The sequence below is a fragment of the Nansenia antarctica genome, assembly GCF_963989245.1.
Source record: "Nansenia antarctica genome assembly, chromosome: 4".
In the NCBI taxonomy this organism is placed as follows: Eukaryota; Metazoa; Chordata; class Actinopteri; order Argentiniformes; family Microstomatidae; genus Nansenia; species Nansenia antarctica.
In genome coordinates, this window is record NC_137689.1 from 43660158 (window position 1) to 43684433 (window position 24276).

General features: G+C 43.1%; 1 protein-coding gene across 1 annotated transcript; it reads left to right on the forward strand.

Annotated features, from left to right (window-relative positions):
• Nucleotides 1–1152: 1152 nt before the first annotated feature.
• On the forward strand, nucleotides 1153–24177 carry ttc33 (tetratricopeptide repeat domain 33). The gene is made up of 5 exons (XM_080530408.1): nucleotides 1153–1181; nucleotides 1851–2090; nucleotides 12261–12342; nucleotides 17332–17463; nucleotides 20859–24177. Exons 2-5 carry the CDS (start codon nucleotides 1852–1854, stop codon nucleotides 21228–21230), a joined length of 825 nt encoding a protein of 274 aa, XP_080386534.1. The 5' UTR covers nucleotides 1153–1181; nucleotide 1851; the 3' UTR covers nucleotides 21231–24177.
• Nucleotides 24178–24276: the final 99 nt, after the last annotated feature.

Below are 24276 nucleotides of genomic sequence, written 5' to 3' on the forward strand. Positions count from 1 at the left end.
CTAACACCAGGGGAGCCACCCCTCCTAAATTTCGTTGTTTGGTACCTGTACTATAGCAATGACAATAAAGACCATTCATTCATTCATTCATGCAACTACACTGGTTACCGCTCCAATACCGTAGTGATTTCCAGATCCTCCTGCTCACATACAAAGCCCTTCATCTCCCTTGCAGCCCCCTACCTCTCCGATCTACTACACAAATACACCCCTACCCGCACTCTTCGCTTCTCCTCAGCCATCCTTCTCTCCATCCCTTCAACCCAACCCAACCCAACTCAACTCAACCCAACTCAACGGGCAGCTTTGCCGCCCTCAGACTCTGGAACTCTCTCCCCCAGCACATCGAACATGCAGACACACTGCATTCATTTCAAAAAGTGCTCAAAACACACGCCTACACCTGACCCTTCTCCTTTACTGTAAACTACCACTCACTATTCCCTGTTTGTATGCTGCATGTCCTATTACTACTGTTTCGTAGTTGCTGCTGTTTTGTGTTATGTTATTCTTTTTTGATCAATTTCCATGTCTTTTTTTTATCTTTTATCTTTTTTTTCTCTCCTTGATTTTAATTCTTCTTCTTCTTATTATTATTATACGTTTTCTAGTGGAGTACAATTGTCTTTTGTATAATTCAGGTGATTGATGGTGATAATGACATCCCGAAACTATGAAAAAGTGTATGCTTCCTTGCAAAATTCACTGTGTTTAATGATCCCTAAACAATGATTTTTGTAAATATGCAGTGTTGCATGGAGTTTTTCTTTACAGTTTAATTTCAACACCTATCACTCTCATAGTTTTTTTGTTAACTGAAGTTAGTAGTGACTGACCCATAGACTACTTTCAAGGTAAGGAACCATCTGACTGTAAGCTGTAAACCTAGTTAACTATCCCTTTAAAGTGTATGGAAAATCAGTCAGATCCTGGTCAATAATATATAATATATAATAAAAAATATATATATATTTATTATTTTGTATTATTATTATTATTATTATTATTATTATTATTATTGTTGTTGTTGTAGTATGTGGCCCCTGAGGAAGTGGAAAAGTTGAGCCAAGAAATGTTCACTGTTACTTTAAATGTGTGTTTACAATATCAAGAGCTTCCGGGTTAAGCAGAGTTGAAAGGTCAACATTGACAACAGCAAAAACACAACAACTCCTGCTGCTGTGAGTGTTCACGTGTGGAAACAGCCACACACTGTGTGCAGTAACACAGGGCGACGTTTAACTTGTTATTATCGATAAGTTGACTCGTAGTATTGCTGAAATTACCTGTTTGTTCGGTTGTTGAGTTTAAACTAACATAGCATTGCTCGCAAGCCACGTTAGCCATGAGAGCTTAGCGCTAGTATGTTAACCCTATGCTATGATCCCTGTCAGGTTATAGCAGGGAGCAGTACGTTAACTGTATTTGATCAACGTGAAAGTGTGCCACGTAAAGTATAGCTAGCTAAACCTAACACATGTAACGTTTTGGACAAACATATTTCTTGACAGCTAGCTACAGCATTCCAAACGTTCAAGTTAAAAGTCTCCAGACAGTGTGAGCTAGAAGTAAGGCTCCCACTCGTGAGCTTAGAATGATAAGGTTCTATCTCCGTCTAGGGTAGTTCAGAGATATTGAGCGTCTAAGTTTTTACATTCCATTATGTTTTGTGAGATGAAACCTTTGTATTTTATGAATTACTAACTCAAAAATGTCAACATTTTAAAAATAACACCACACAGGCATTAATAAACACCTAATGGATCAGCTTATGTAAAAAAACTCAATTTTGACCAAAAATGGAGATAGAACCTTATAATTCTAACGTCACGCACTGTTGCTCCCTACAGGATGGCGTCGTTTGGTTGGAAGAGGAAGGTCGGCGACAAGGTGTCCAAGGCCGCGGTGCAGCTGTTTGAAGCCGAGGAGGCAGCAGAGGATGTGACTGCTGACGGCCCCGGGGACCAGGAGGGCGATGAGGTGGACTGGCTTCATGCCATCAAGAGGCGGCGGGAAGTCCTGCTGGAAGACTGCGCCGCCAAGGGCCAGAGGCTGAGGGAGGAGGGGGCGCTGCTGGCCGAGGAGGGCAGGTGAGGGGAAACTAACAAGAGACGGGATGATTGGAGTAGGAGGACATTGAGGTCAGTTGCTACCTGTAGGATTTGGGGGGATCACAGACTAGTCATGTACTCACTTGCATTTATATAATTACACAAATCTCTGTCACATAAAGACTCTCTAGTCAGTGGTATCCCGTTTGGCTAAGAGCTGGCTAACAACATTTGGAACAGCTGTTAAATGCTGCAGGAGTGCCTGTAAGTGACGCAGGGCCCAGTGAAGGCTGCTGCCAGGGCCTGGTGGAGCTTCTGTCATGGAGTTCTCATTTGGACAGGATCTGGGCAACACAGTCTGAGGCCCATTGAGATAATGGACTGTGTTCTTCATCAACGCTCTTGTCCCTGGTGAGTGAGTTGTATCGGCCCTCATTGTTGTTTACATGACAGGCAATTATTCCAAATGTCAGAAGGTAGCTTCTGGAATTAAGCCTAATAATCTATTCAGAACCCTCTCTTGAGAATGGGTCATTGATGCATGTGAGAAAATGGCCAGAAGGGGGAGCTCTTGGACAGAGCAGGCTCTCGGCTACCTCTCATACAAGTAGTCTCGCGTGAACTTTCTCCCAGTGGCACTTGTTTTGGTGGCTCTAATTAACCTTTTTAGCGTTCTCCAATTAGATGGGAATAGCACATTGAATTTGTTGAACAATAAAATGAAGGTTTAGCCAGGTGTGACTTTTGTGTCTGTGATCCCTTGCTCTTTTGGGCCAGGTGGGCTTGAATAGGATTTTAATCTCCCCTAAGATTAGATGTGCAGGGGGCTATCTGGGTTTACCGTCAACAGAGCAATGACGTCTTTTCTGACGCTTACATGCAGTGCAAGCCATTTGGTCAGCAGTGCACATTTCACACTAGGATCAAGTCCAGTCAAAGTGTATTGATCATATGCACAGGATGCAGGATTTAAATTGGACAATGAAATGCTTACAATACGTGAACTAGGCATAAGTGTAAATAAGAATAAGGCAATAAAGTGTAAGATAAAGTGAGCCATACAATACATAATAATAACTAGCAGCAGTGATGGTAAGTGTGTGTGTGTGTGTGAGAGAGAAATAGGGGAGAGCGATAGGCTACCTAATTACCATATTAAACCAACAAACTATGATTTTTCTCCACCTATTCCAGCCAGTAGGCCTGTATGCTGTTGTGTGAGGCTTGATGTTTTGTCATTTATAATTATTATAATGTATTCCTCATATCATCTATCAAACCCTGTCCAAGTTCCAGCGATTAGGTAATATCCAGACTATCTTGGTTAGTGTTTCAAAATACTTTTCAGCAGATATTCATAAGCGTTTTATTCATTCCAAAGGAATGATCAATCATTCTTTGTAATGAACCACAGAAGTGTTTAGCCTTGAGGGAAGTTGAAGTAATTACTACACCACTTTGTCAGTGAGGTGGTTCTCTGTTACAACATTTTCCTTAGGTGTGATGTTACTGATTACGAACCAGAAATTCTAGAATAAATTAAGATGCGCTTAAAATGCTGAATCAGAGCATGAGTCCATACTAGTAATACTGTATGTTCTGTACAACTACAACCTTACTACTACCCTGTCCTGTATATACCTCTAGCTACCGTACTTGCCATACCGCATCATGTTTTATATCACTATTTGCACTTCTGGTTAGATGCTAAACTGCATTTCGTTGTCTGGTACTCTGCAATGAATCAGAATCAGAATTGTAAGTACACAAGACTACAATTCTTTGGCTTAGGTTCCTCAACATTGGCATTGCACCAAGATACAACATCACAATAATAGAGTAAAGGACATTAAGTAAGTAAGTACTCATAAAGTAACAGTAAAGTAAGTGATAAAGTGATGGTAGTCGTACTACAGCGGAACAAGTTATGCTACAGTGGAATCAATAGTGCAAAATGCTGTGCAGAGTACCATAAGATGAAATGCAATATGATACAGTTCAAGTAGTCAGGTAGTGAGGTAGTGTTCAAGACTCAGGTAGTGTGCAAGTAGTCATATAATATAGCTTATTTGTGTAGGATGCTCTCGGTTGTGCCTCTGAAGAAGGCCCCTAGGATCTGAGGCCCTAAACTGAACTTTTTCAGCCGCCTGAGATGGAAGAGGCGACGTTGTGCTTTTTTCACCCCCTGGTTGGTGTGTTCACCCCAGGTGAGGTCGTTGTTGATATGAACCTCCAGGATCTTGATGCTGTTGACCCTCTCCACAGCAGACCCGTTGATGGTGATGGGGTCTTGTGCCTGCCTCTTCTTCCTGAAGTCCACCAGCAGCTATTTGGTCTTGTCGGCGTTGAGAGCGAGGTTATTGGCCTGGCTGTACTGAGCCAGGTGGTCGACCTCACTTCTGTAGGCCGTCTCGTCGCCGTCAGTGCTCAGGCCAATCACTGTCGTGTCGTTGGCGAACTTGATTACCGTGTTGGAGTTATGGCAATAAAGTTTAATCTAATCTAATCTAATCTAAACAGTGACCTGCATTGCTGCTGTGCTGTCAGTTGAAATGCAGGTCACATCCTGTTGAATACAGACATGATGATTTGTTTAAATGCGAATCCAAATTACTGCTCAATTCATTGTTAATTATTTGGAATAGGAAAAGACTCCCAATAGTAACCTGAGAGAATAGATATAGAGTACTCAATGAGTCAATAATCAATAATGGTGGTAAGAAAGTAGTTGCTGCTAGAACAAACTATGATGCGATGTGAGCATTAGCATACTGTGGCACACACACACACACACACACACACAACAATATCACTTTGGTTGCGCATATTTAGCCTCTTCTTACATGATAATTGACATGTCAGCGTGTACACACACCCCGTGCTCACCCTACTTTAGGCACCACATGTTGCCAGTGGTGACCAAGTGTAATTGAGTTTGTCAGTAGTTAAGTGGATTCTGCTGAGGAAATGATGTGTCTCTGGCTCAGCGTGGCGGACAGGGGTGTGTGTGCCTGTGTCTGAACCAGGGGAGGCCGGCGCAGGTAGAAGTCGGAGGACGGGTTCATTGTAACGCACGGAACGGAATCAGGAATGCTATAAAAACACCTGTTTGATAACTTTCCTCATTCCGTTCCGTGCATTACAATGAACCCCGCCCTCCGACTTCTTCTACCTACGCTGGCCTCCCCTGGTTTGGACTCGGATGTCATTCTTTTTTTCTGAGTGGGACAGTCCCACTCATATTTTTATTTTATTGACAGATACAATAGAGATTTAGACAGGAAGGATGGGTGAGAGAGAGAGGAGGGATGACATGTCCGCGGCCGGAATCGAACCGGGAACCCTGCGCTTACGTGGTCGACGCTTAACCCACTACACCACCTAAACCCCCCGGGTTTCACCCTTCTAACCACATTGACACACATCGGGGCAAAAGGGGCAATAGAACAATAATTATGTAGACTGTAAATTAGACTAATATAAAACTAATATAAATGACACTGTCAGACCTATGCAGGGTTCCTACGGGTCCTTGAAGTCCTTGAAAGTTTGTGAATTTGAGAAAAACAAATTAAGTTCTTAAAAGTTTTTTAAAATAGACATGGGTCATTGAAAGTCTCAAACTATGCCGTGTTGGGTCCTTGAATTTGAGGCAATCGAGTCTTGAAAGTCCTTGAAAGTCCTTGAAAGGTGCTTAAATTTGATGTTTCAGAAGGTGTGGGAACCCTGTGTATGGGTGTGAGTTTGTGTGTGTAGCTGGAGCGTCCAGAGGCTGCACACGTTCACTGTAAATAGAATGGAAGCCCCTCTGAACCAGAAATTCTAGAATAAATTAAGATGCGCTTAAAATGCTGAATCAGAGCATGAGTCCATACTAGTAATACTGTATGTTCTGTACAACTACAACCTTACTACTACCCTGTCCTGTATATACCTCTAGCTACCGTACTTGCCATACCGCATCATGTTTTAGACATGTTTTAGACATGGGTCATTGAAAGTCTCAAACTATGCCGTGTTGGGTCCTTGAATTTGAGGCAATCGAGTCTTGAAAGTCCTTGAAAGTCCTTGAAAGGTGCTTAAATTTGATGTTTCAGAAGGTGTGGGAACCCTGTGTATGGGTGTGAGTTTGTGTGTGTAGCTGGAGCGTCCAGAGGCTGCACACGTTCACTGTAAATAGAATGGAAGCCCCTCTGTGCTGCTGCCAGCCTGCCAGGGGAACCCTGACTGAGCCACAGAGCCAAAGGCTACATGAACAGTTGGAGCTGTGGGCCGTGTCCCATACTGCTCTGGTCATGCAGCCTGTCACCCTGGCAGGTGGTGTTCTGTCTAAACCATGTATGCAGCATCGTGACACACTGAGGGGGAGGGGGGGGAGAGAGAGAGGGGAGAGAGAGGGGGGGGGAGGGGGGAGAGAGAGAGGGGAGAGGGGGGGGGGGGGGGGGGGGAGGGGGAGAGAGAGGGGGGGGGGGGGGGAGAGTGAGAGAGAGAGACACACGGACACAGACACACAGTGTGACACAGACACACAGTCTGACCATGTTGGCGTCTGGCTCATCTGTTGAAGTTGGGTCACTCTGGGGGTAAAACATCCTTAGAACATGTCCATTCTTTCCTGGGACATCATGTTCTAACTTGTTTCTAGTTTGTTTCTACCAATACCAGTACTCATGTACTGATGTAGTCATATACTCGTGAAAGTAGTCTGATACATCCGCTCCCGCTACCACTTTATGGCAACGAAATTGAATTTGTATTATTTCAGTTTTTTGGGGAGCCCACTCCATATAACAAACAACAGTTTTAGGATCACTAGATACTACTACTACTAATAATAATAATAATGGCGATAGGAATGAACGAGTCTGTTTTGATTAAGAGCGATTTTCGTCAGTATTTGGTTTGAAGCGTACTAATATTCAAATAAGCATATCTTCTTCAACTATTTTCAGACTTTCATAATCTGTTAAAAAAACAACAACAAAAACACCGAAAGACCCTGTCACATATTTAATTTGTTACAGTCAGAAAGTGAGCAACAGCTGATGAAAATAAAACATGTTTTCAAAGTCATTGATAGAACTGTAATGCTGATTGAGTATTGAGTACTCAGTGTCTCAAATAGCGGGTTTTCTGTTCTACAGGTTTTCAGGTTTTCTCTTATTGAGAACTATTGATGTCTTGATGCCTTGCTGTCCCTATTTCCCCCTCTTTCACCTCTGTCTCTTTACCACTTTCATTAACTTAATTAAGATATCACGAGAGGCAGAAATCACTGGAAAAATACTGCCCTTCACCTGATGTTAACATAATTATAGTCTACGTGGGGTTGCTGCTTTGAAACAAGTGTTGATTTAAAATATATCTATATATATATATACATATTTACAGATGTAGACACTGTAGTCTATGTTGCTGGTAGATCATTTTCACGTCGGCCTTGCGCTGAAAAACACGCGTTGAATAGGCAAGCCTTCTATTCTCTGAGTGCCTCTCACGCAGCCGGTGGGGCTGCTACAACCTGTTAGAATGGGCTGCTACAACCTGTTAGAATGGGCTGCTACAACCTGTTAGAATGGCTGCTACAACCTGTTAGAATGGCTGCTACAACCTGTTAGAATGGGCTGCTACAACCTGTTAGAATGGGCTGCTACAACCTGTTAGAATGGCTGCTACAACCTGTTAGAATGGCTGCTACAACCTGTTAGAATGGGCTGCTACAACCTGTTAGAATGGGCTGCTACAACCTGCTAGAATGAGCACCTAAATGAGGCTCACATCCAGTGTAATTCGGGCCTAACTCCTTGTACTCGGTCTGAAAGAAAGTGTTATCAGTGAATCTCTAAATACTATGTGGTTGTTGTTGTTGTTGTTGTTGTTGTTGTCGTTGTCGTCTGTTTGAAGGTGTGTCTTCCTGTTTAAGATCTCTCACCTCGCTGAGCACACATCTCTCACTTCCTCTTTCAGATGTCCTGTGGTGTATTTGTCACTGGATGACTTCTTGAACTCTTTTAGGGTGCTGTTCCTCAGATCAGACGTTAGTCCTTCAGCAAACCACCACCCTCTCAGTAAAGACAACGTTTTGTAAAATAATGAGTTTAAACTCCTTGGTGTCCAGGCTAAATCCCCATCCCTGATATCGGACACTGTCATGTTTATTGCAATCGTCAATCCCAGATAACATTTCCACACTGGCCCAATTAGATGATAAAGCCGTTGTGTGATACAGACAGGTTATCTGTCATAGCTTGATAGTGATGCACGTCGGGGTCAATGTCCATTATGTTTATGATAATCCCCAAGCTCTATGAGCCTGGTTTACAAGTTCATCAGGATGTCCTTGTCCATAAACGATGACTCATTCATGACAAATATATGAACATCCTGTGAGGACAATGCTTTGGTACAGATGTGTTAACTGAAGTGATCGTCAACCAATATTGACATAGAGAGGAGACGAGGTGTCAGACAGAGTAGAGGGCTCATCAGACTCATCTGAGCTTATCTACCTTATTAGCCAACACCAGAGGACCGTGTCATGTATCTTCTGTCTACTGGTCTGGACGGAAACTCCATATCCTTAATCCTCAAACACACAGTGGTTCTGGATGTTGTCCCTTGTCTGCTTAGAAAGAGAAAACGCACCATCCGAGTTAGTTCACTGCGTCGCAGATAGGCTAGTTAGCAATGACGTTCTTCAGTAGTTACTTGTGTGGAGGAAAACATGCTTATCAGAAGCCCTCTTTCAACAATTCAGAATGGTGTCTTTTAAGCGCAGCTATTGTTTAGTTTGTAAATTTGTGTACATTTGTGAATGTGGAAACATGAAAACGCACATGAGCCAGCCAGTGGCAACACTCACCTTCACAAAACCCAACGTTTCAAACAAATCCCCATCATTATAATAATAATAATAATAATAATAATAATAATAATAATGCTAATAATAATAATAATAATATCTTAGATTTATATAGCGCCTTTCTCAAACCCAAGGATGCTTAACAGATCTCATAGACAGACAGTCAGACAGACAGAACAGAAAAACAAAGCAAAGAAACAAAGACAACGAGAGTGACAAAACTAGACTAGGGGCCAAAGGCCTTAGAGCACAGGTGGGTTTTGAGGGCTGATTTAAAAGTGTCCAGGGTAGGGGCATTGCGGATCACTGTGGGGAGAGAGTTCCAGAGGGTGGGAGCTGCCACACTGAAAGCTCTGCCCCCGAAGGTCCGTAGGTTGGTTTGGTAGGTTCTCCCCCAAACAAACTCAGACAAGGCTGTAATGTCACACAGGAGAAATAATCACGTTCAACTTATTTGCGCATGAAGGCTTCCGTTGGCTTAGGTAGATTTTCGGCCCTGAGAAATGCTTGTGGCTCCCAGGCTAGCACTACTAGGTTAGCCAATGAGCCGCACACACTAGCCACAGGGTCAGACGCCCACAGCAAATAGCAGATGCCCAGGAACGTCCTGGACATTTTTGGAAAAGCAAATACAGGCAGAAAGGCAGGGTCCTGGCAGGTACACACACTGTCACAGACTGCCAATGCATCATTAAGTAATGATTCAGCATGGTTATTTAGTGAGATTTTTCAAGAGGGGAAAAGCCCTTCAAATGCACCGATGCCAACGTGTAATGGATGAATAGATATTAACGAGTAGGCCAGTATTATACATGTGTCTTTTGAAGTTTGGCCGATGTTTTTACAGCATGATTGCTTGAGTGAACATTCAAGCCACTAAAGCCACCACCCCAGGCGGGCGTCCCTCAGGAAGGGCGGGGCAGGACTGAGCCGCCTGTGTGTAGCCGGCATCCACTGGACCCGCTCCGGTGAGGATGAGCTCATCCTACGGTACCTCCCAGGTCTGTTTGGGTGAGCGTCTCTCTCCCCGGCCTCTCCAGGACTGCCGGCCAAGCTACAGTAGGTGCAGAGCAGAGGCGGAAAGAGGGTTGGGTGGAAAGAGGAACTGTTTCAGGGGGGGAAACAAACAGATCGCTAGTCTTCTCTGAGACGCGTGTCATGGATGACATCATCATCATCACCTCTAAAGACCTTGAGATAAAAGGTACCTAAACTGACTCCTCTTAAACCATTCTACAAACGATCATGGACATCATCATTATACAAACAACCATCTATCGATATCATACGGCATCTACTGAGCACACACCAGCCTCTCTATTATGTTGGCTAATCCATTTAGATGAGGTTAGACCAGGGCTTGACGCTTACCTTTTCCCCAGGTAGCACTGTGCTACCATGTTGAAAAATTTAGTAGCACACCAAGAATTTCAGTAGCACAATGAAAATTGTGCAATTTTTGTCAACAACGACAACAAATTATCATAATCATAACATATCAAAATGATCATAACCGGCTCTTGGCCGTAATAAAAATGGAGACTCACACAATGTAAAGGGGAAGTAAGAATATTAATTTCAGTTGGCCCACGGTTCGGTATGAACCTCGGTTTTTGGGTCACGGTTCACGGTTCATGTTTTTTATTTTATTTTAAATGCTACTATTTATTTACAAACTGTTACTTTATTTTGCTTATACTTATGGAACTTTTAGACACATTCCAGAATATGACTGGTAAATTGTATAATATAAATATATATAAACAAAACACTTTCAAATGTAAAAAAAATACATAAACACTTTCAAATGTGACGTGTTGTGGATTGGAACTACGGATCATAAGCTTTCAAATTATGTGTCATACATTGAAATCCGAAAAAAGATGAAGCTAGAGTCATTTGAATGTTAGACGTCAGGCACATATAGGGTTAACCTCTTTGTAATGAAACCGGAAGCAAACACTGCTAGCAGCTAGCGGCTAACAAAACACAGCGCTACGAACTATGAGAGCGGTATCCGATATACCCATTATGCACATTTTAAGCGCATATAGGACTCGCGTGAAGCATTTCTGCGACACGCGTTTCTGTTCACTGTTTTCATTCCCTCATCGCTTATACACATACGTTTGACTGCGCATGACAGTAGTTCAGCAGTCTTTTAGTCGCACTGGTGCGATTGAATGTATTTCCAAGTCGCACAGAAATATATTCACTCGCAAATGCGACCAAAACAGTCGCACTTTCGAGCCCTGGGTTAGACTCAACCCTAATACATTTAATTTCCTCCTTGAGATGAGTGACAATGATATGGGCAGTGTCTGATTTCATAACTGTATTTGATTTTCTTTATTAGCCCCCGAGCTGTTCACGAGTGGCGGTGTTTGCGTTCAGCCAACAAGGCTATACCGCGAAGGCTATCTGTTGGTGTTGACTGTTGCGTTACAACATCTAAGGCCAGCTAAGTCTGGCCCAAGGGTCACATCAGCAGACATCAGATGGTCTTATAGGACTGATTCCCTTTCATAGGCAGAAGTCTGTACCAAGGGCTTAAATGACGCTCTGTGGTGAGTGTTGCCAGATTGTGTGTATTCCCGCCCAATTGGGCTACTTATGATCATACTAGGCGGTTTTTAGACTGGTTAGGCTGGAAAACAATCCCATCTGGCAACACTGTCTGTGGTAGAAAGCAGGTCAGAATCAGAAAGTCCACAGGTGTAAAACATCTTTGGCTTTGGTTCCTCAACATTGACATTGCAGCATTCAGATACAAAAACACAATAATAATAAATAACGGAAGTAAGTTAAAAAAGTAACATTGATAGTCATCTACATTGATAAAGTAATAAAGTGATGGATTTGACAGTGGCTTCAGGTGATGCCGATGGACAGAGGAACAGAACGTGACAACGTGAAGGGTAAACGTTGTACACTCTGAATGCATAGCTAATGGCTGCCATGGCCTTCTTTTCATTACCCGTGTACAGTAGGTACTCTCCCATCTCTTGTAAGGGCGGAATATAGCTACAGTAGATACTCACAGATTGTGTGTGTGTGTGTGTGTGTGTGTGCGTGCGTGCGTGTGTGCGTGCTTGCTCGCTTGTATGTGTGTGTGTTCGCTTGTATGTGTGTGTGTTCGCTTGTATGTGTGTGTGTACTCCTGACTGTGATAATGAACAGCCATTTTGTGTGCGTGTGTGCGTGCGTGTGTGCGTGCGTGCGTGCGTGTTCGCTTGTATGCATGTGTGTGTGTGTTCGCGTGTGTGTACTCCTGACTGTGATAATGGACAGCCATTTTGTGTGTGTGTGTGTGTGTGTGTGTGTGTGTGTGTGTGTGTTCTCCGCAGGCACTGGGAGGCCATTAAGAGATGGGACGAGGCTATTCAGCTGACTCCAGACAACCCTCTCCTGTACGAGATGAAGTCCCAGGTACAGGACACTACAATAGGGCCAGATAACACCTCTGCCTGTGCTTCTGTCAGGAGATTTTCTTTGTGATCTCCTTTTTCTCTCTCACTCTCTCTCTCTCTCTCTCTCTCTCTCTCTCTCTCTCTCTCTCTCTCTCTCTCTGTCTCTGTTCTGGTAACGTACAAACAAAGTGTGTCTAATGCGTCTCAGGATACAATCTCAAAACCGACAGCAGCACTTCTTGTGAGGGTTCCCTTCTTGTTAAACGTGTACTTGAGCTGTTCCACAGAAGGCAGGGCTAGTGGTAGGAGCTAGGCCTGAGGGACCTGATGTTAGAGAATACCATGTTGCAGTTGTAGATTGTAGAAACTCTTTATCTGAAGCTATCAAGTAGTAGGGGATAGACATTTTATTTCTGCTGTAAATGGTGTGTGTGTGTGCGTGTGTGTGTGTGCGTGTGCGTGTGCGTGTGCGTGTGTGTGTGTGTGTGTGTGTGTGTTAGGGATGGACGGTTTCCAATTATTGAAACCGAAAAACCGTCAAAGACTAAAACCGGGGTTTTCCGGTTAACCGAAAAATAAATGTAAAAAAAAAAAAAAAAAAAAAAAGAGCGCCAATTTCAAATAATTGAGCCCTACTGCTACAATACACTCATGTCGAACACCATTAAAACACCGTAAGCACAGTCGCAACACATTTAGGCTACCGGTACTTAGTTTCACAAATATAAGTGGAAAGGCAGACTTTTGTAAGCTACACCATACAAGAAAACACATGAACACTTAACACACCAGCTCCGCTGATCCAGGGTGCACGCCTGCACGGAAGATCATCTCTTGGAACAGCGTTTTCATTGAATGAACTGCTTTCTCAATATCTTGGTTCTTAGACAAAGTTTCAGCTGCTGCTCAATGTATTTAAATATTTGAATACTGCTCAATAATCACTGAAATATTAGACATAGAATTATGCAGTGAACATACTTAAAGCTTTTCATAAAAACCACATGCCGCGAGACTGACTCGTCCTGAACTGTCGTAAGTCAATCAACAAAGAATGCCCCATCAAAATAAAAGTGCCCATGGTAGAGCTGTCAAAATAGAGCTTTCAAAATAAATGTACTAATACAGATAGAGATAAATACAGAACTACCTTTGCGTCACTAAGTGACCGCGTATCTTCTGAGACATGCGTTCTGTCATCACTTTCAGTAGCGCCTTCACACACAGTGGCGCTGTGCACAAACACTCTTGATCCGTATAGCTCTTGTTTTATTATATTGTGGTTTAGTAAATACTGCACTTGGAGTTACATTCAATGCATGATTTGTGCTATAGAACATAAATAAAGTTTGATTGATTGATTGATAAAAAAAACGGTTTCAGACGGTTTTGATAAAAAAACGTTTCTATTTTTAGAAACCCCGGTTTTCGGTATAACCGAAAAACCGTCCATCCCTAGTGTGTGTGTCAGATATCCCGTTATGTCTCACATCACCGACATGTGGCCAGCCGGGGCTCGAACCGCCGATCTGCCAAGTCCATTTATGTAAAAGAGTGGGATCTAAAAAAAAAAGGTATTTAGTTTTTTCTCCATTTAAAACAAGTTTTTAAGCTCCATTTAAGCTCGAAGTTGAGCGCTGGATCAAGTCAAAGGATAAAATAGATAACGCTCCTTCCAATGTAGGAGCAGATGAATAAATGACTATCAGCATAAAAGTGCAACTTATAGCCATTTTTTAAACGAGACAATGTTATTCATATACAAGGTAAAGAGTACCTAGAAGGACCTAGAATTGAACCCTGCGGTACACCTTTAGTGACGTCCATAAAAGTGAGTGAATAGAGTCAGCAGCACAACACAACACATTTGGTTGTATTCGCTTGAAAACCATTTGCAGGTGTTCTGATCGATGCCAACAGAGACTAGTCTATCTATTAAAACGATACGGCTGAAGCCATGCAGCCTGTTCTCCACAGGGAGTGTCGTCTTCTTTAAAAAATAAAAAATAAAAATAAAAACTAATATACTATACAGTTCTATAATATTTTTTATTTGACATATTAACTCTTTGACTGCCAGCCATGTTCAGAGCGGAGAGCTCCACACTGCCAGACTTTTGGGGCATTTTCGCTGAACTTTGAAGACCCACCAAATATTGACTTTTCGGACTACATAAACATTGAACATATCTACCAAAACTTTAGACTCTCTTCTTTCATCAGAAAAAGAAAGTTTGTTTCTAGACTCTTTGAGTGTTTAGAAATCGGCCGTAGAACATAGGGTGGTTTCAGCAAAAACACCTGATTTTGACCAATAAACAGAGAAAACGAGCTTTTTCTGCAGAACTTTTTTTTAATTTTATTTTTTCTGCACTTTTTCTGTATCATCCGACTCTGAACTGTTTGAAGAGTCGCGCGATGGCCGCGCTGCTCCGCGCCGCAATGCTCCGTGCCGCGTTTGGCACATACCCTGATCCGTTTCGCCATTACTACAACCCACAGCAAGCCACTTCCTTCTCCAGGCTTTTATCGAACTACTGCCCCCATCTGGGACCGAAATACATTACACCCAAGTCTGAAATTCACTCGCTAGGTGTAGAACATGTCAATAACGCGATCCCCGCGGAAAAAATAAATAAATCTATAAGTCTTTGGCAGTCAACGTTACTATTCTATAAGACGCCAATTGGCGTCTTTGGCAGTCAATGAGTTAAGAATGTTTGCTTGTTTCTTTTCACTCACTGCACCGCACTGTATTTTGGCGGCTCCTCAATTTCATTCGTCATGATTTTGGAAGTACACACGAATACACTTAAACACACACACACACCATTTGTATGATCTGCTCCCGAGACATTTCCTCCACTCATTAAATCATATTTTGATGTGTTTCATTATGGATGAAGAGCTTCATGTCAACACTGTCTGGAGCGCAGAAAATATGATGTTCCAATTAGTCTCTCTCTGTTGGACTTGGTCCACGTATACAACACACTGAGAGACAGTGGCTCTCCTGAGACAGGCTACATCACTGGGATTCAGCGTGACATTCGCCATTCAGTTCCTCACATCACCCTCCTCTTCTTTAACTCAGTCAGCTCCTCTATGACGCTCGTAGTCTGGCCTCTCTGTCAATCACGCTTTAAAAACCTAGCCGCATGCGTTTGATTGGCCTAACCTCCCATGGCAGCCCTGCCCATCATCACCAGTCTGGTGTCCATCAAGCTTGTACAGACTTGAATGCTGAAGGACGATCTTTATTTGTCATGAAATGTAGCTAATATTTACCTTTTGTCTGTGGCTGGTCGTAGAGATACAGTTAAAAATGTACAAATAAAGGAACAGAGCAGTGATCCCAAAGAGATTTTGCTGCAGAGAATCAGCTACTGTGTGTGGAAGCCTATCTCGCATTCATGATACATAACCACTGATGGTAAAAGAAAACAGCGGTAGAGTGCATTATCCTCAGCCAGGGGTCTACTCTCCGTAGCGTGGAGGAGCGGCCGTGGTCAGCTGTGTGGAGACAGAGACGGATGGGGACATTAGTAACTGAAGCCCTGGAGGTCCCTGCATATCACGGCCTTGACCGCCCAGAACTCTCCCCATCATTTGTAATTGAATAAACCCTTTAACAGGATCCTGGGCCTGGCTTGGACCTGACGGACGCGTCCAGGAGACAGTGAGGCTGCACTGTGCCGTCACAAGCCTGCTCCCAAGGCACCACGGCGGGGGATGTCTATCCATGGACGGCTCCTCCGTCACGCGTACCTACGCAAGCACACATCCTAGATCAGTCCTTCAATCGTGGTGATTACATTTCCCACCTTCCTAAGCTCAAAGGACGAATGTTCCTCATCCACGACTGGGAGAGTTGAGATCACTCTGAGCGGCCGAAGATGTTGACTAGCGTTTGTCATTATGCAGTTTAATGATGATCTTTAATTCTAATGCAATTATGCAATAATAATAATAATGATTAATTTTGCTGCTGTGTTTCCAAGACCGCTTGTTACATTCACGTACACACAACAGGAAACTGTCTTCTACTGTTGACTGTACAGTAGGTTGTCCATTGAGAACAGAGATCTGGTTTGTGTTTTGACCTCTTTCCAGACCCTGGAGAACATTACAGTCGTCCGAGCAACGGGGATCTCATGCTTAATTTGTATGAATTCATACAAGAAGCAGAACACAGAATTCGTATGAAATGTTACGACCCAGGTCGTATCTTTGAATGCGGACGTGCAAGAGGCCATTTCTACAGGCAGTTCATCAATAGGAAAGGCAGAAAACCTCATTAGGAGGTTGGTGGGGTGGTGGAGTAATTAGCACCTCGACTTGCAATCTCAATGTCGTTGGTTGGAATCATGGTTGGAGTCATGGTTGGAGTCATGGTTGGAGTCAAGGTTGGAGTCAAGGTTGGAGTCATGGTTGGAGTCAAGGTTGGAGTCATGGTTGGAGTCATGGTTGGAGTCATGGTTGGAGTCAAGGTTGGAGTCAATGTTGGAGTCATGGTTGGAGTCAAGGTTGGAGTCAAGGTTGGAGTCAAGGTTGGAGTCAAGGTTGGAGTCAAGGTTGGAGTCAAGGTTGGAGTCAAGGTTGGAGTCAAGGTTGGAGTCAAGGTTGGAGTCAAGGTTGGAGTCAAGGTTGGAGTCAAGGTTGGAGTCAAGGTTGGAGTCATGGTTGGAGTCATGGTTGGAGTCATGGTTGGAGTCATGGTTGGAGTCAAGGTTGGAGTCACATTGTTTGTTGGCGTGAGTTCTTGTTGCTTCTGCTTATGTTTGCTAACTCCTTCCCCTTGGTTTGTTTACGCTAATTATTTTTGCTTCTGCTTAACTAGTCCTGCCTAACCTACAGGAAGTCACCTTCATAGCTTTTCTTATGATCCGGGTTGTAAGATTCCGTACAAATTTGGTGTTGTGCTTTTTGTATGAATTCATATGAATTAAGCACGAGGCCCTGTTGGTCTGAGACCCTTGAACCTCTGTGTGACCCCCCCCCACCCCAGGTGCTGACCATCCTCCAGGAACTGTTCCCGGCAGTGCAGGCAGCAGAGATGGCGGTGAAGCTCCGCCCCCTGTGGTGGGAGGGCTGGCAGACGCTCGGCCGCGCCCAGCTCAGCATGGGAGAGGTGGACCTGGTCAGTATGAACGAGCACCTTCTAACACTGACGTGTTTAACATCTACCACGTGTGTTCTGCATTACTACTACTACGTTACTTCTCATAACTTGACAAATCATGATTTGACATTAGAGCACGACAGATATATCGGAGCACCTCGGGACAGGAATGTCGAAGTAATTGGAAAAACAAAACAAACAATTGTTAGCGATTTAAGACCCCATAAAATGCTGTATCGCCAGGGCTCTGCTTGACATTTTCTGGCCTGAATCTCCTGTCGATCGATGTTGTTGATCATGTAATGACTTGGCCCACTATAAGTTGGTAAGAAGGTTAGGACGTGCCCCTACCTCATCTCCTGTCCTCACAGACAATAATATGTGTCAGTCATTTCTGTGGAAGCCTTATTTATAACTTTAGCCAGTTCCTTGCCTCTGACAGAAATTGCCTCTTTTAAAGCACACCCAAGTGCGCCGGGGGCATGGAAGATTACTTAAAGTGCCCCAGAACACGCCTGAACGTGTGTATGTATGAAACCTGGTAGACTGTTCTCTCATTTGGAGGGAAAAAAACAAAACAGGCTGAGTTCAGAAACCTGATGGCTAACGGCACTGTGAACACATCTCATATGAATATGTCCCGGAGCGAGAGAGCTGTCAGATGTGTACCCTAAACAACCATTGAAAGTTCCTTGAGTTGGAGCAAGCCAAATATATACACACATCCATAACTAATATAGGTATTAGGAGGACTGAAAAAAATAAATGCCTGTCTATTTTTAGAGTGTCTTGTTCAGTCGAGTTTCAGGACTCTGTGTGCATCGACATGTTTGAGTAGTGCCTGTTTGCACACAGATGGGTGCACACACACACACACGCACGCACGCACTCGCGCGCACACACACACACTCACAGGTCTCTGTCGGCTTTTTCTCTTTCCCTGTTCTCTCTCTCTCTCTCTCTCTCTCTCTCTCTCTCTCTTTCTCTTTCTCTCTCTCTCTCTCTCTCTCTCTCTCTAAGTGAAATGAATCATTTGCTGTTTTGTCATGTTTGCTTCTCTCTTTCAGCTGTTACAGTTCAGCAGTGCAGGTTTCCCTGGTTTCTATGATGAATAATGACTTACAGCAGAACACTGACAACTGCCATGTGATGGTATTGTAGTGCAGCTTGTGCGCCCATTGACCCTGAATGGCATGGAGCTGTAATAAATCCCATTTTAGATATAGGTTACATTACAAAAACAGGCCATCAGTCTTTAGGGACAATTCCGTCATTTGGGAAATCACGGCTGGAGGGAGGAATGGAAGGGATGTGGAGGGTTTTAAATCCATCCTTGATTAAACTTTGTCTGTCTTTCGAATGTGCTGCAAATGCTAACCATTGATGAGTCTAGACTTGTTTTTGAGTTAATTTCTCACAACCTTGACTCTTAGTCTTGTCAGATGCACTTGTTGACACAGTCTTTACTCCCTTAGCTCTTGTTGTGTACCTCGGTAAGTTTCAAGGAGTAAGTAGCTAGGAATGTGTGCCTAATAAGAGGTACCCATTTAACACTTGTATTTGAGGAGATGACAGAGTGTCAGAGGACTAGGGAAAGGCCCTCATGGAAGATGGATATGTGCCTTAAGAGCTTGGGTGTGGTCGAGGACGCTCTGTGCTGGTAGGATCGTAAAAACAAAAACCGCTGTACCCTGCGAAACGCATCGCGGTCTCCTCTGCACTCTGGAGAAGAAGACCGAGGGGGGAAATGACCGAGGCCTCCTTTTTACTTTTCATTAAATGCTTCCCTGTTTGATGTGTGACACTTCCTTGGCCCTGGGGTTGACCGTTGGGCTGAGCAGAGGTCCGCTCTCCCAGAGCTGAAACCCGAGCCAGTGTCTCAGTGTGAGTTAGCAGACGCACTCCTCCATCATAGAAGGAGCCCCTCAGGTACTGGTCAAGTGCTTAGCGTTCCTCTGCCTCGTGCACGACGAGGAGACGTCGGAGAAGTGTTTTTTCGAGGCGTCTGCAGCCAGCCTTTCCGTTTTTTTGGTTTATAGACTTGAGTTGTGCATATTCCACTGCTTCTTACTCGCACTGAATCAGAACAGATAAAAGGGGATCCTGTCTGTCACAGTGAACGGGCTGACCCAAGGCCACTCGGCTTCACCTTTGGTTGATCGATGACACGGAAAGGCTGGCTCTTGGTCAATAGTGAACCAGCTCGAGAAGCGCGTTTGAATTCATCACCTGAACAAAACATATTTCTCAGTTATTAATTTTGTCTTTGGTTGGAGATAGCTAGAAGGGATTCAGCAATGCTTCTCTAATGATATTCAGATCATTTCAGTCATGATCAGCTGCAATTTGTGAACTCGTCAATCATCATCAACAGCGTTTAGCGGTAGATTAATTTCATAATAATTCCTCTGGCAGCATAATTCTCATCTTGACATTTGACTTATTATCCCATTACTGTGGGAGGTTTGATCTGTCCTCCTCCACTGCTTTATTATAATGTTTAAATCAATGTACTTACGCCTGGTCAACTGGATGATCCATGTTGTTGCTATAATCAAACAATAAATCTCTATGGGCCAGTTTCACAGACAAGGCTTAAGCCTAATCCTAGACTAAAAAACATCTTCAGTGGAGATTTTACATTGAAAGTGTGATTTAGTCCAGGACTAGGCTTAAGCCTTGTCTCTGAAACCGGCCCTATATGGTGGCGGGAATTAGATTTTTCTGAGTGCCGATAGAAGTACGTATTTTTACTAGACTTTTAATATATAATATATATATTATAATATAATAATTTTCTTTCAAATTTGTGCAAAAATTACTCTGCAAGGAAAGACTGAGATTGCACAGTTTAGTACAGTTCACTTCCTCTCCAGGATGGCATAGGTAAGTTCTGACTTGATGACAATTCTAAGGTTTTACTGACCGCTGCCTCTGTATGTAGACAATGGAGAGAGTAGATTGATCTCATTGCAGTATTAACCTTCAACATTTAGACGGCCCTGTCGCTGCATTGGGGCTGTTTTATTGTAGTTCTCGGCAGGCACTGTGATCAATGTTATCACACCCAGCAGAGATAAATCTATTGATTTAAAGGGTTGAATAAATGGGTCCTTCGATTTCAATGGAGAGCACTGTATTTTTTCCCAGTCAGTAATATAAAAGAGAGATTGGCAATGCCTTTTCAATATAAAGGTGTCCAGGGACTTCTCCCAAACTCTGTGATTCACCTTGATTGACCACCTCGACTGGTTATTCTCTATAAATGTACAGCAACCAGACCGTCAAGCTAACCCAAACAAAACAGTGAAAATGTACTGTAAATTGGTCATATAATTTCTCCATTTATCATGTCACTTTCGTTATGAACCATGTGCTCCATGACGAATCGTTGTCATCGTTGTGCCCCGTAGGCGGTGAAGTCCTTCCAGATAGCTGTTCACCAGCGTCCGTCAGAGCGCCCCCTGTGGTCGGAGGACTTGGCGTGGGCCCAGAAGCTGCAGCAGCAGCGGCGAGCGGCGCAGGACCGGACCCTCAGGGAGGAAGAGGCCCAGCGGGAGGTCCTCCACGCCCCGGAGCTGCAGCAGGACTACGACTTTGAGTCAGACGAGGTGGTGGAGGCCTGCACGGCAGTGGCCGAGAGACAGAGACGCTACGAGGAGATGAAGAGGTCGGCCCTGGTGGTGGACGCACACGGGAACACCAAGGAGATACTGGCAGAGGAGGGGCCCGGAGACACAGCCGCTCCCTCCAAGGAGCACTTTGTCAAAGCACGGGGCCCGTGAGACGGTCTCTGGAAGGATTTAGGAACTGAAACACCCCCTTTTATGGTTTTGTTTGTGCATTTTGTGCATGTTGTTTTCTTTTGCAGTTATGTTTTTTTTTGTTTGTTCATACAATATGAAAACTGAGAGATGGGGTCAGATCTGATGGATTTAATGCTGTTGTTTTGGTTTATGTGTATGTTCATAGTGTCTGTGTGTTCATCGTTTTTTGGCGGTTAATGATTCTCTCTCTTTGCTTATGGCATTTCAAAGACTGAGCATAGCATAGTTATTTTGAGTATTTGGCACCATTAGAGGTCTAAATTCATCCTTCTTCTGGAACGAGGATGCTGTTCTCTTTGGGATATGTCAGTCAGTCACAATTTATGAGAAGTTCAGAACATGTGACTGGAAAGATCTTTCCGGATTTAATGTAGATTCAATTATCCCAGTCATGCTCTCAGTAAAAAAAAAAAAACATTTTCAATTGCATTTTAATACAATTTACAGTTGCGAGTGCTATTTCTATTTATGACTCCTGTCGTGTCTTATCTGCTGGGGAACTTGGTCTCCACTGTTACTCTGAGAAACAAACGGCCACAGAAAATAATATTGCATGAGTATTCCCAGAATTCCAGCAGTGCATCGGGAGTTGGTGTGTCATGCGACCCTCCGTAGGGGACGGGGCGCGCTGCTAAAACAATATATTCACTTTGGTCAGGAATGCTAGCGGTGAAAGATGCGTGCTGTGTCAGACGCGGCCATGCTGAAAGGCTGCAGCTTGAACAGTCATTGCATTTGAGTGGCATCCTCTAATAGCAGATTGTTTTCATGGGATACTTAAGAGGTTTGCGTGACTGAAACAAGCAGCATCAGATAGGTAGGGGAATATTGGCGGTGAAAGAGGAGCCACGTTTCTGAGAGGATTTAGTGATTTATTAGAATCGTTATTTGTACAGTTGCTCACATCCCCCTCCTGATATAAATATACAGCTTTACAGCCGACTCAGAGAGTGCATACTGTATGCCTTGTTAGTAGATGACTGGTCTCAGAGCGAGGCTTTATGACTTCCGAAACAGTTTGTCATTAGGAATCATTAGACAGAGAAATGGTCCTTGGTTAAGGAGAACTATGGGTGACCTGGCAGCGCCCATGCCATCTTAACTGGCCATTGACAGGCAGTGTGTTTTAGTCATCAGCACCAGAAGAATGACGAAGGCCCCAGAAGAAACAGCCATGGGAGACTACAACCACGGGCATAAAGAGACCTTATTCTTTACAAGGTTTCGACAACATTTCACAGCGCAAACATTTAGACATGTTGCCAAAACTCTCTGAATAATTTGAAATACTTGACACACAATGGCACTTATCTCAAAACAAGTCTGGACGCAATTTATGGTGTTAATGTTGAATAAGGGGTTTTGACCATGAGCGCACATACTGTACTGTATGTGGTTATCGGGTAGAAGTAATATTTTTATAATAATATAATATATAATGTTATAAAAATATTATTGACCCTGCTGTTAATATTTTGTCTTTTAAAATAAAGCAACAATGTAATTGGCTAAAATGAAAACTGTAAAAGGAACATAAATTAATTAATGTAAGTAACACTGTAGCAAGTTTGATTGGTCTTTGTTCCCGTTTTTATTGTTTGTCCATCACACAACCTACTGTCTCCACTTCACAGCACAGGAAAAGATTGAGCCAAAATTGCTGACTAAACTCGCCTTAAGAGTATGAATCATCAGAGCAAATTGTCAAACCTCTTAGCATGTATAGTACAGTGGGGTGGTGCCAGACATTTTACCTGCAAACTAAAAAATCCTAAAATGAACCGTTTTCTCCCATAAATCAGCTGAATTGATATGATGGATCTGTGACCTCCATCTGATTACCTCCAGCAAATCCACATTGATTTGTCTACAACTAGTAGTGCTGTTGGCTAGTGGACTGTACTGATCCATAACCCATCTACACAGACCTGGCTCAGGTCGGCTCGTCTAAAGACCCACCTCACCATACTCAGTGTGGTAACCCACGGTGATAGCAGGGCTAATGGATTAAGGTTAATAATATTAATGATGTGGTTAATCATGCAATGTCATTCAAAGCCGTGGTGTGTTGGTGCAACACACACTGTACTGTTATACTCCACCTGATGATGAATGCTGTACGGAAGTGTATTACTCTATGTGAGAATAGAATAGTTATGTCATTGTTATGAATAGTTGCTTGGTTTTTATTTCCGTAGCTAAATTTGCAGTACAACAGGTATAGCACCACTGTACAAGTAGTAGTGGGAACGAAGATTTGTAATAAAAGTAGCTGTCGCCACCACAGCAAAGATAGGATGGGAATATAACACAGCGGACACTGAGCAGAAAATAAACGAAGGAAAGTTTCACTTTCATCAACAAATATTTCCCACCCAGGAACACATTTATTTTCAATGATATCATTTAATTAGGGGAATTAAAGCAATGGGCATGCACGAATGAAAGACAACAGCAATGATTAAACCCTCTCAGATATTGACCATCCATGTCGTACAGTAAAGCTCAGTCCTGGCTGCCTCTGACCGTGAAATGCATTGGATTAAGATGTTCAGTAATCTTGTTTGATTTGTTTACATCAGGCTTCATTGTGCGGCTGCCAAGTCAACCAATATGATACAATTGTTTGTTGAAATGTAGCAGTACACAACTTCAATCCACCTTGTAACAATTTTAAATGAGTATAAACTAACTGGACCTTCTCCCAGAGAAGAAACAAATACTTTTTCATTCTAAAATGAATGAAACATTATGAGACACAGTTCACATTGTAGAATATATACAGTATGATCATGGTATTGTGTAGGCCAGTGGTAAGCTGAAGTCGACATGCTAGATCAATCTACTTCTAACGGCCTTGCAGTGGTTTTGAGTTATGAAAAAGTGCAAACAAAATCTCCTTATTGTCTCCATGTATCATTTTCTATATTTGTGTATAACAAAAAATAAATGAATGTTAAGTAATGAGATCTAATTCTATTGATGTATTAATTCTACTGGTATG

Coding starts and splice junctions, on each gene's coding strand:
- ttc33 (XM_080530408.1), top strand. CDS start 1,852: ATGGCGTCGTTTGGTTGGAAGAGGAAGGTCGGCGACAAGGTGTCCAAG. Junction 12,343..17,331: donor TGTACGAGATGAAGTCCCAG/GTACAGGACACT, acceptor CCCCCACCCCAG/GTGCTGACCATCCTCCAGGA. Junction 17,464..20,858: donor GCATGGGAGAGGTGGACCTG/GTCAGTATGAAC, acceptor TGTGCCCCGTAG/GCGGTGAAGTCCTTCCAGAT.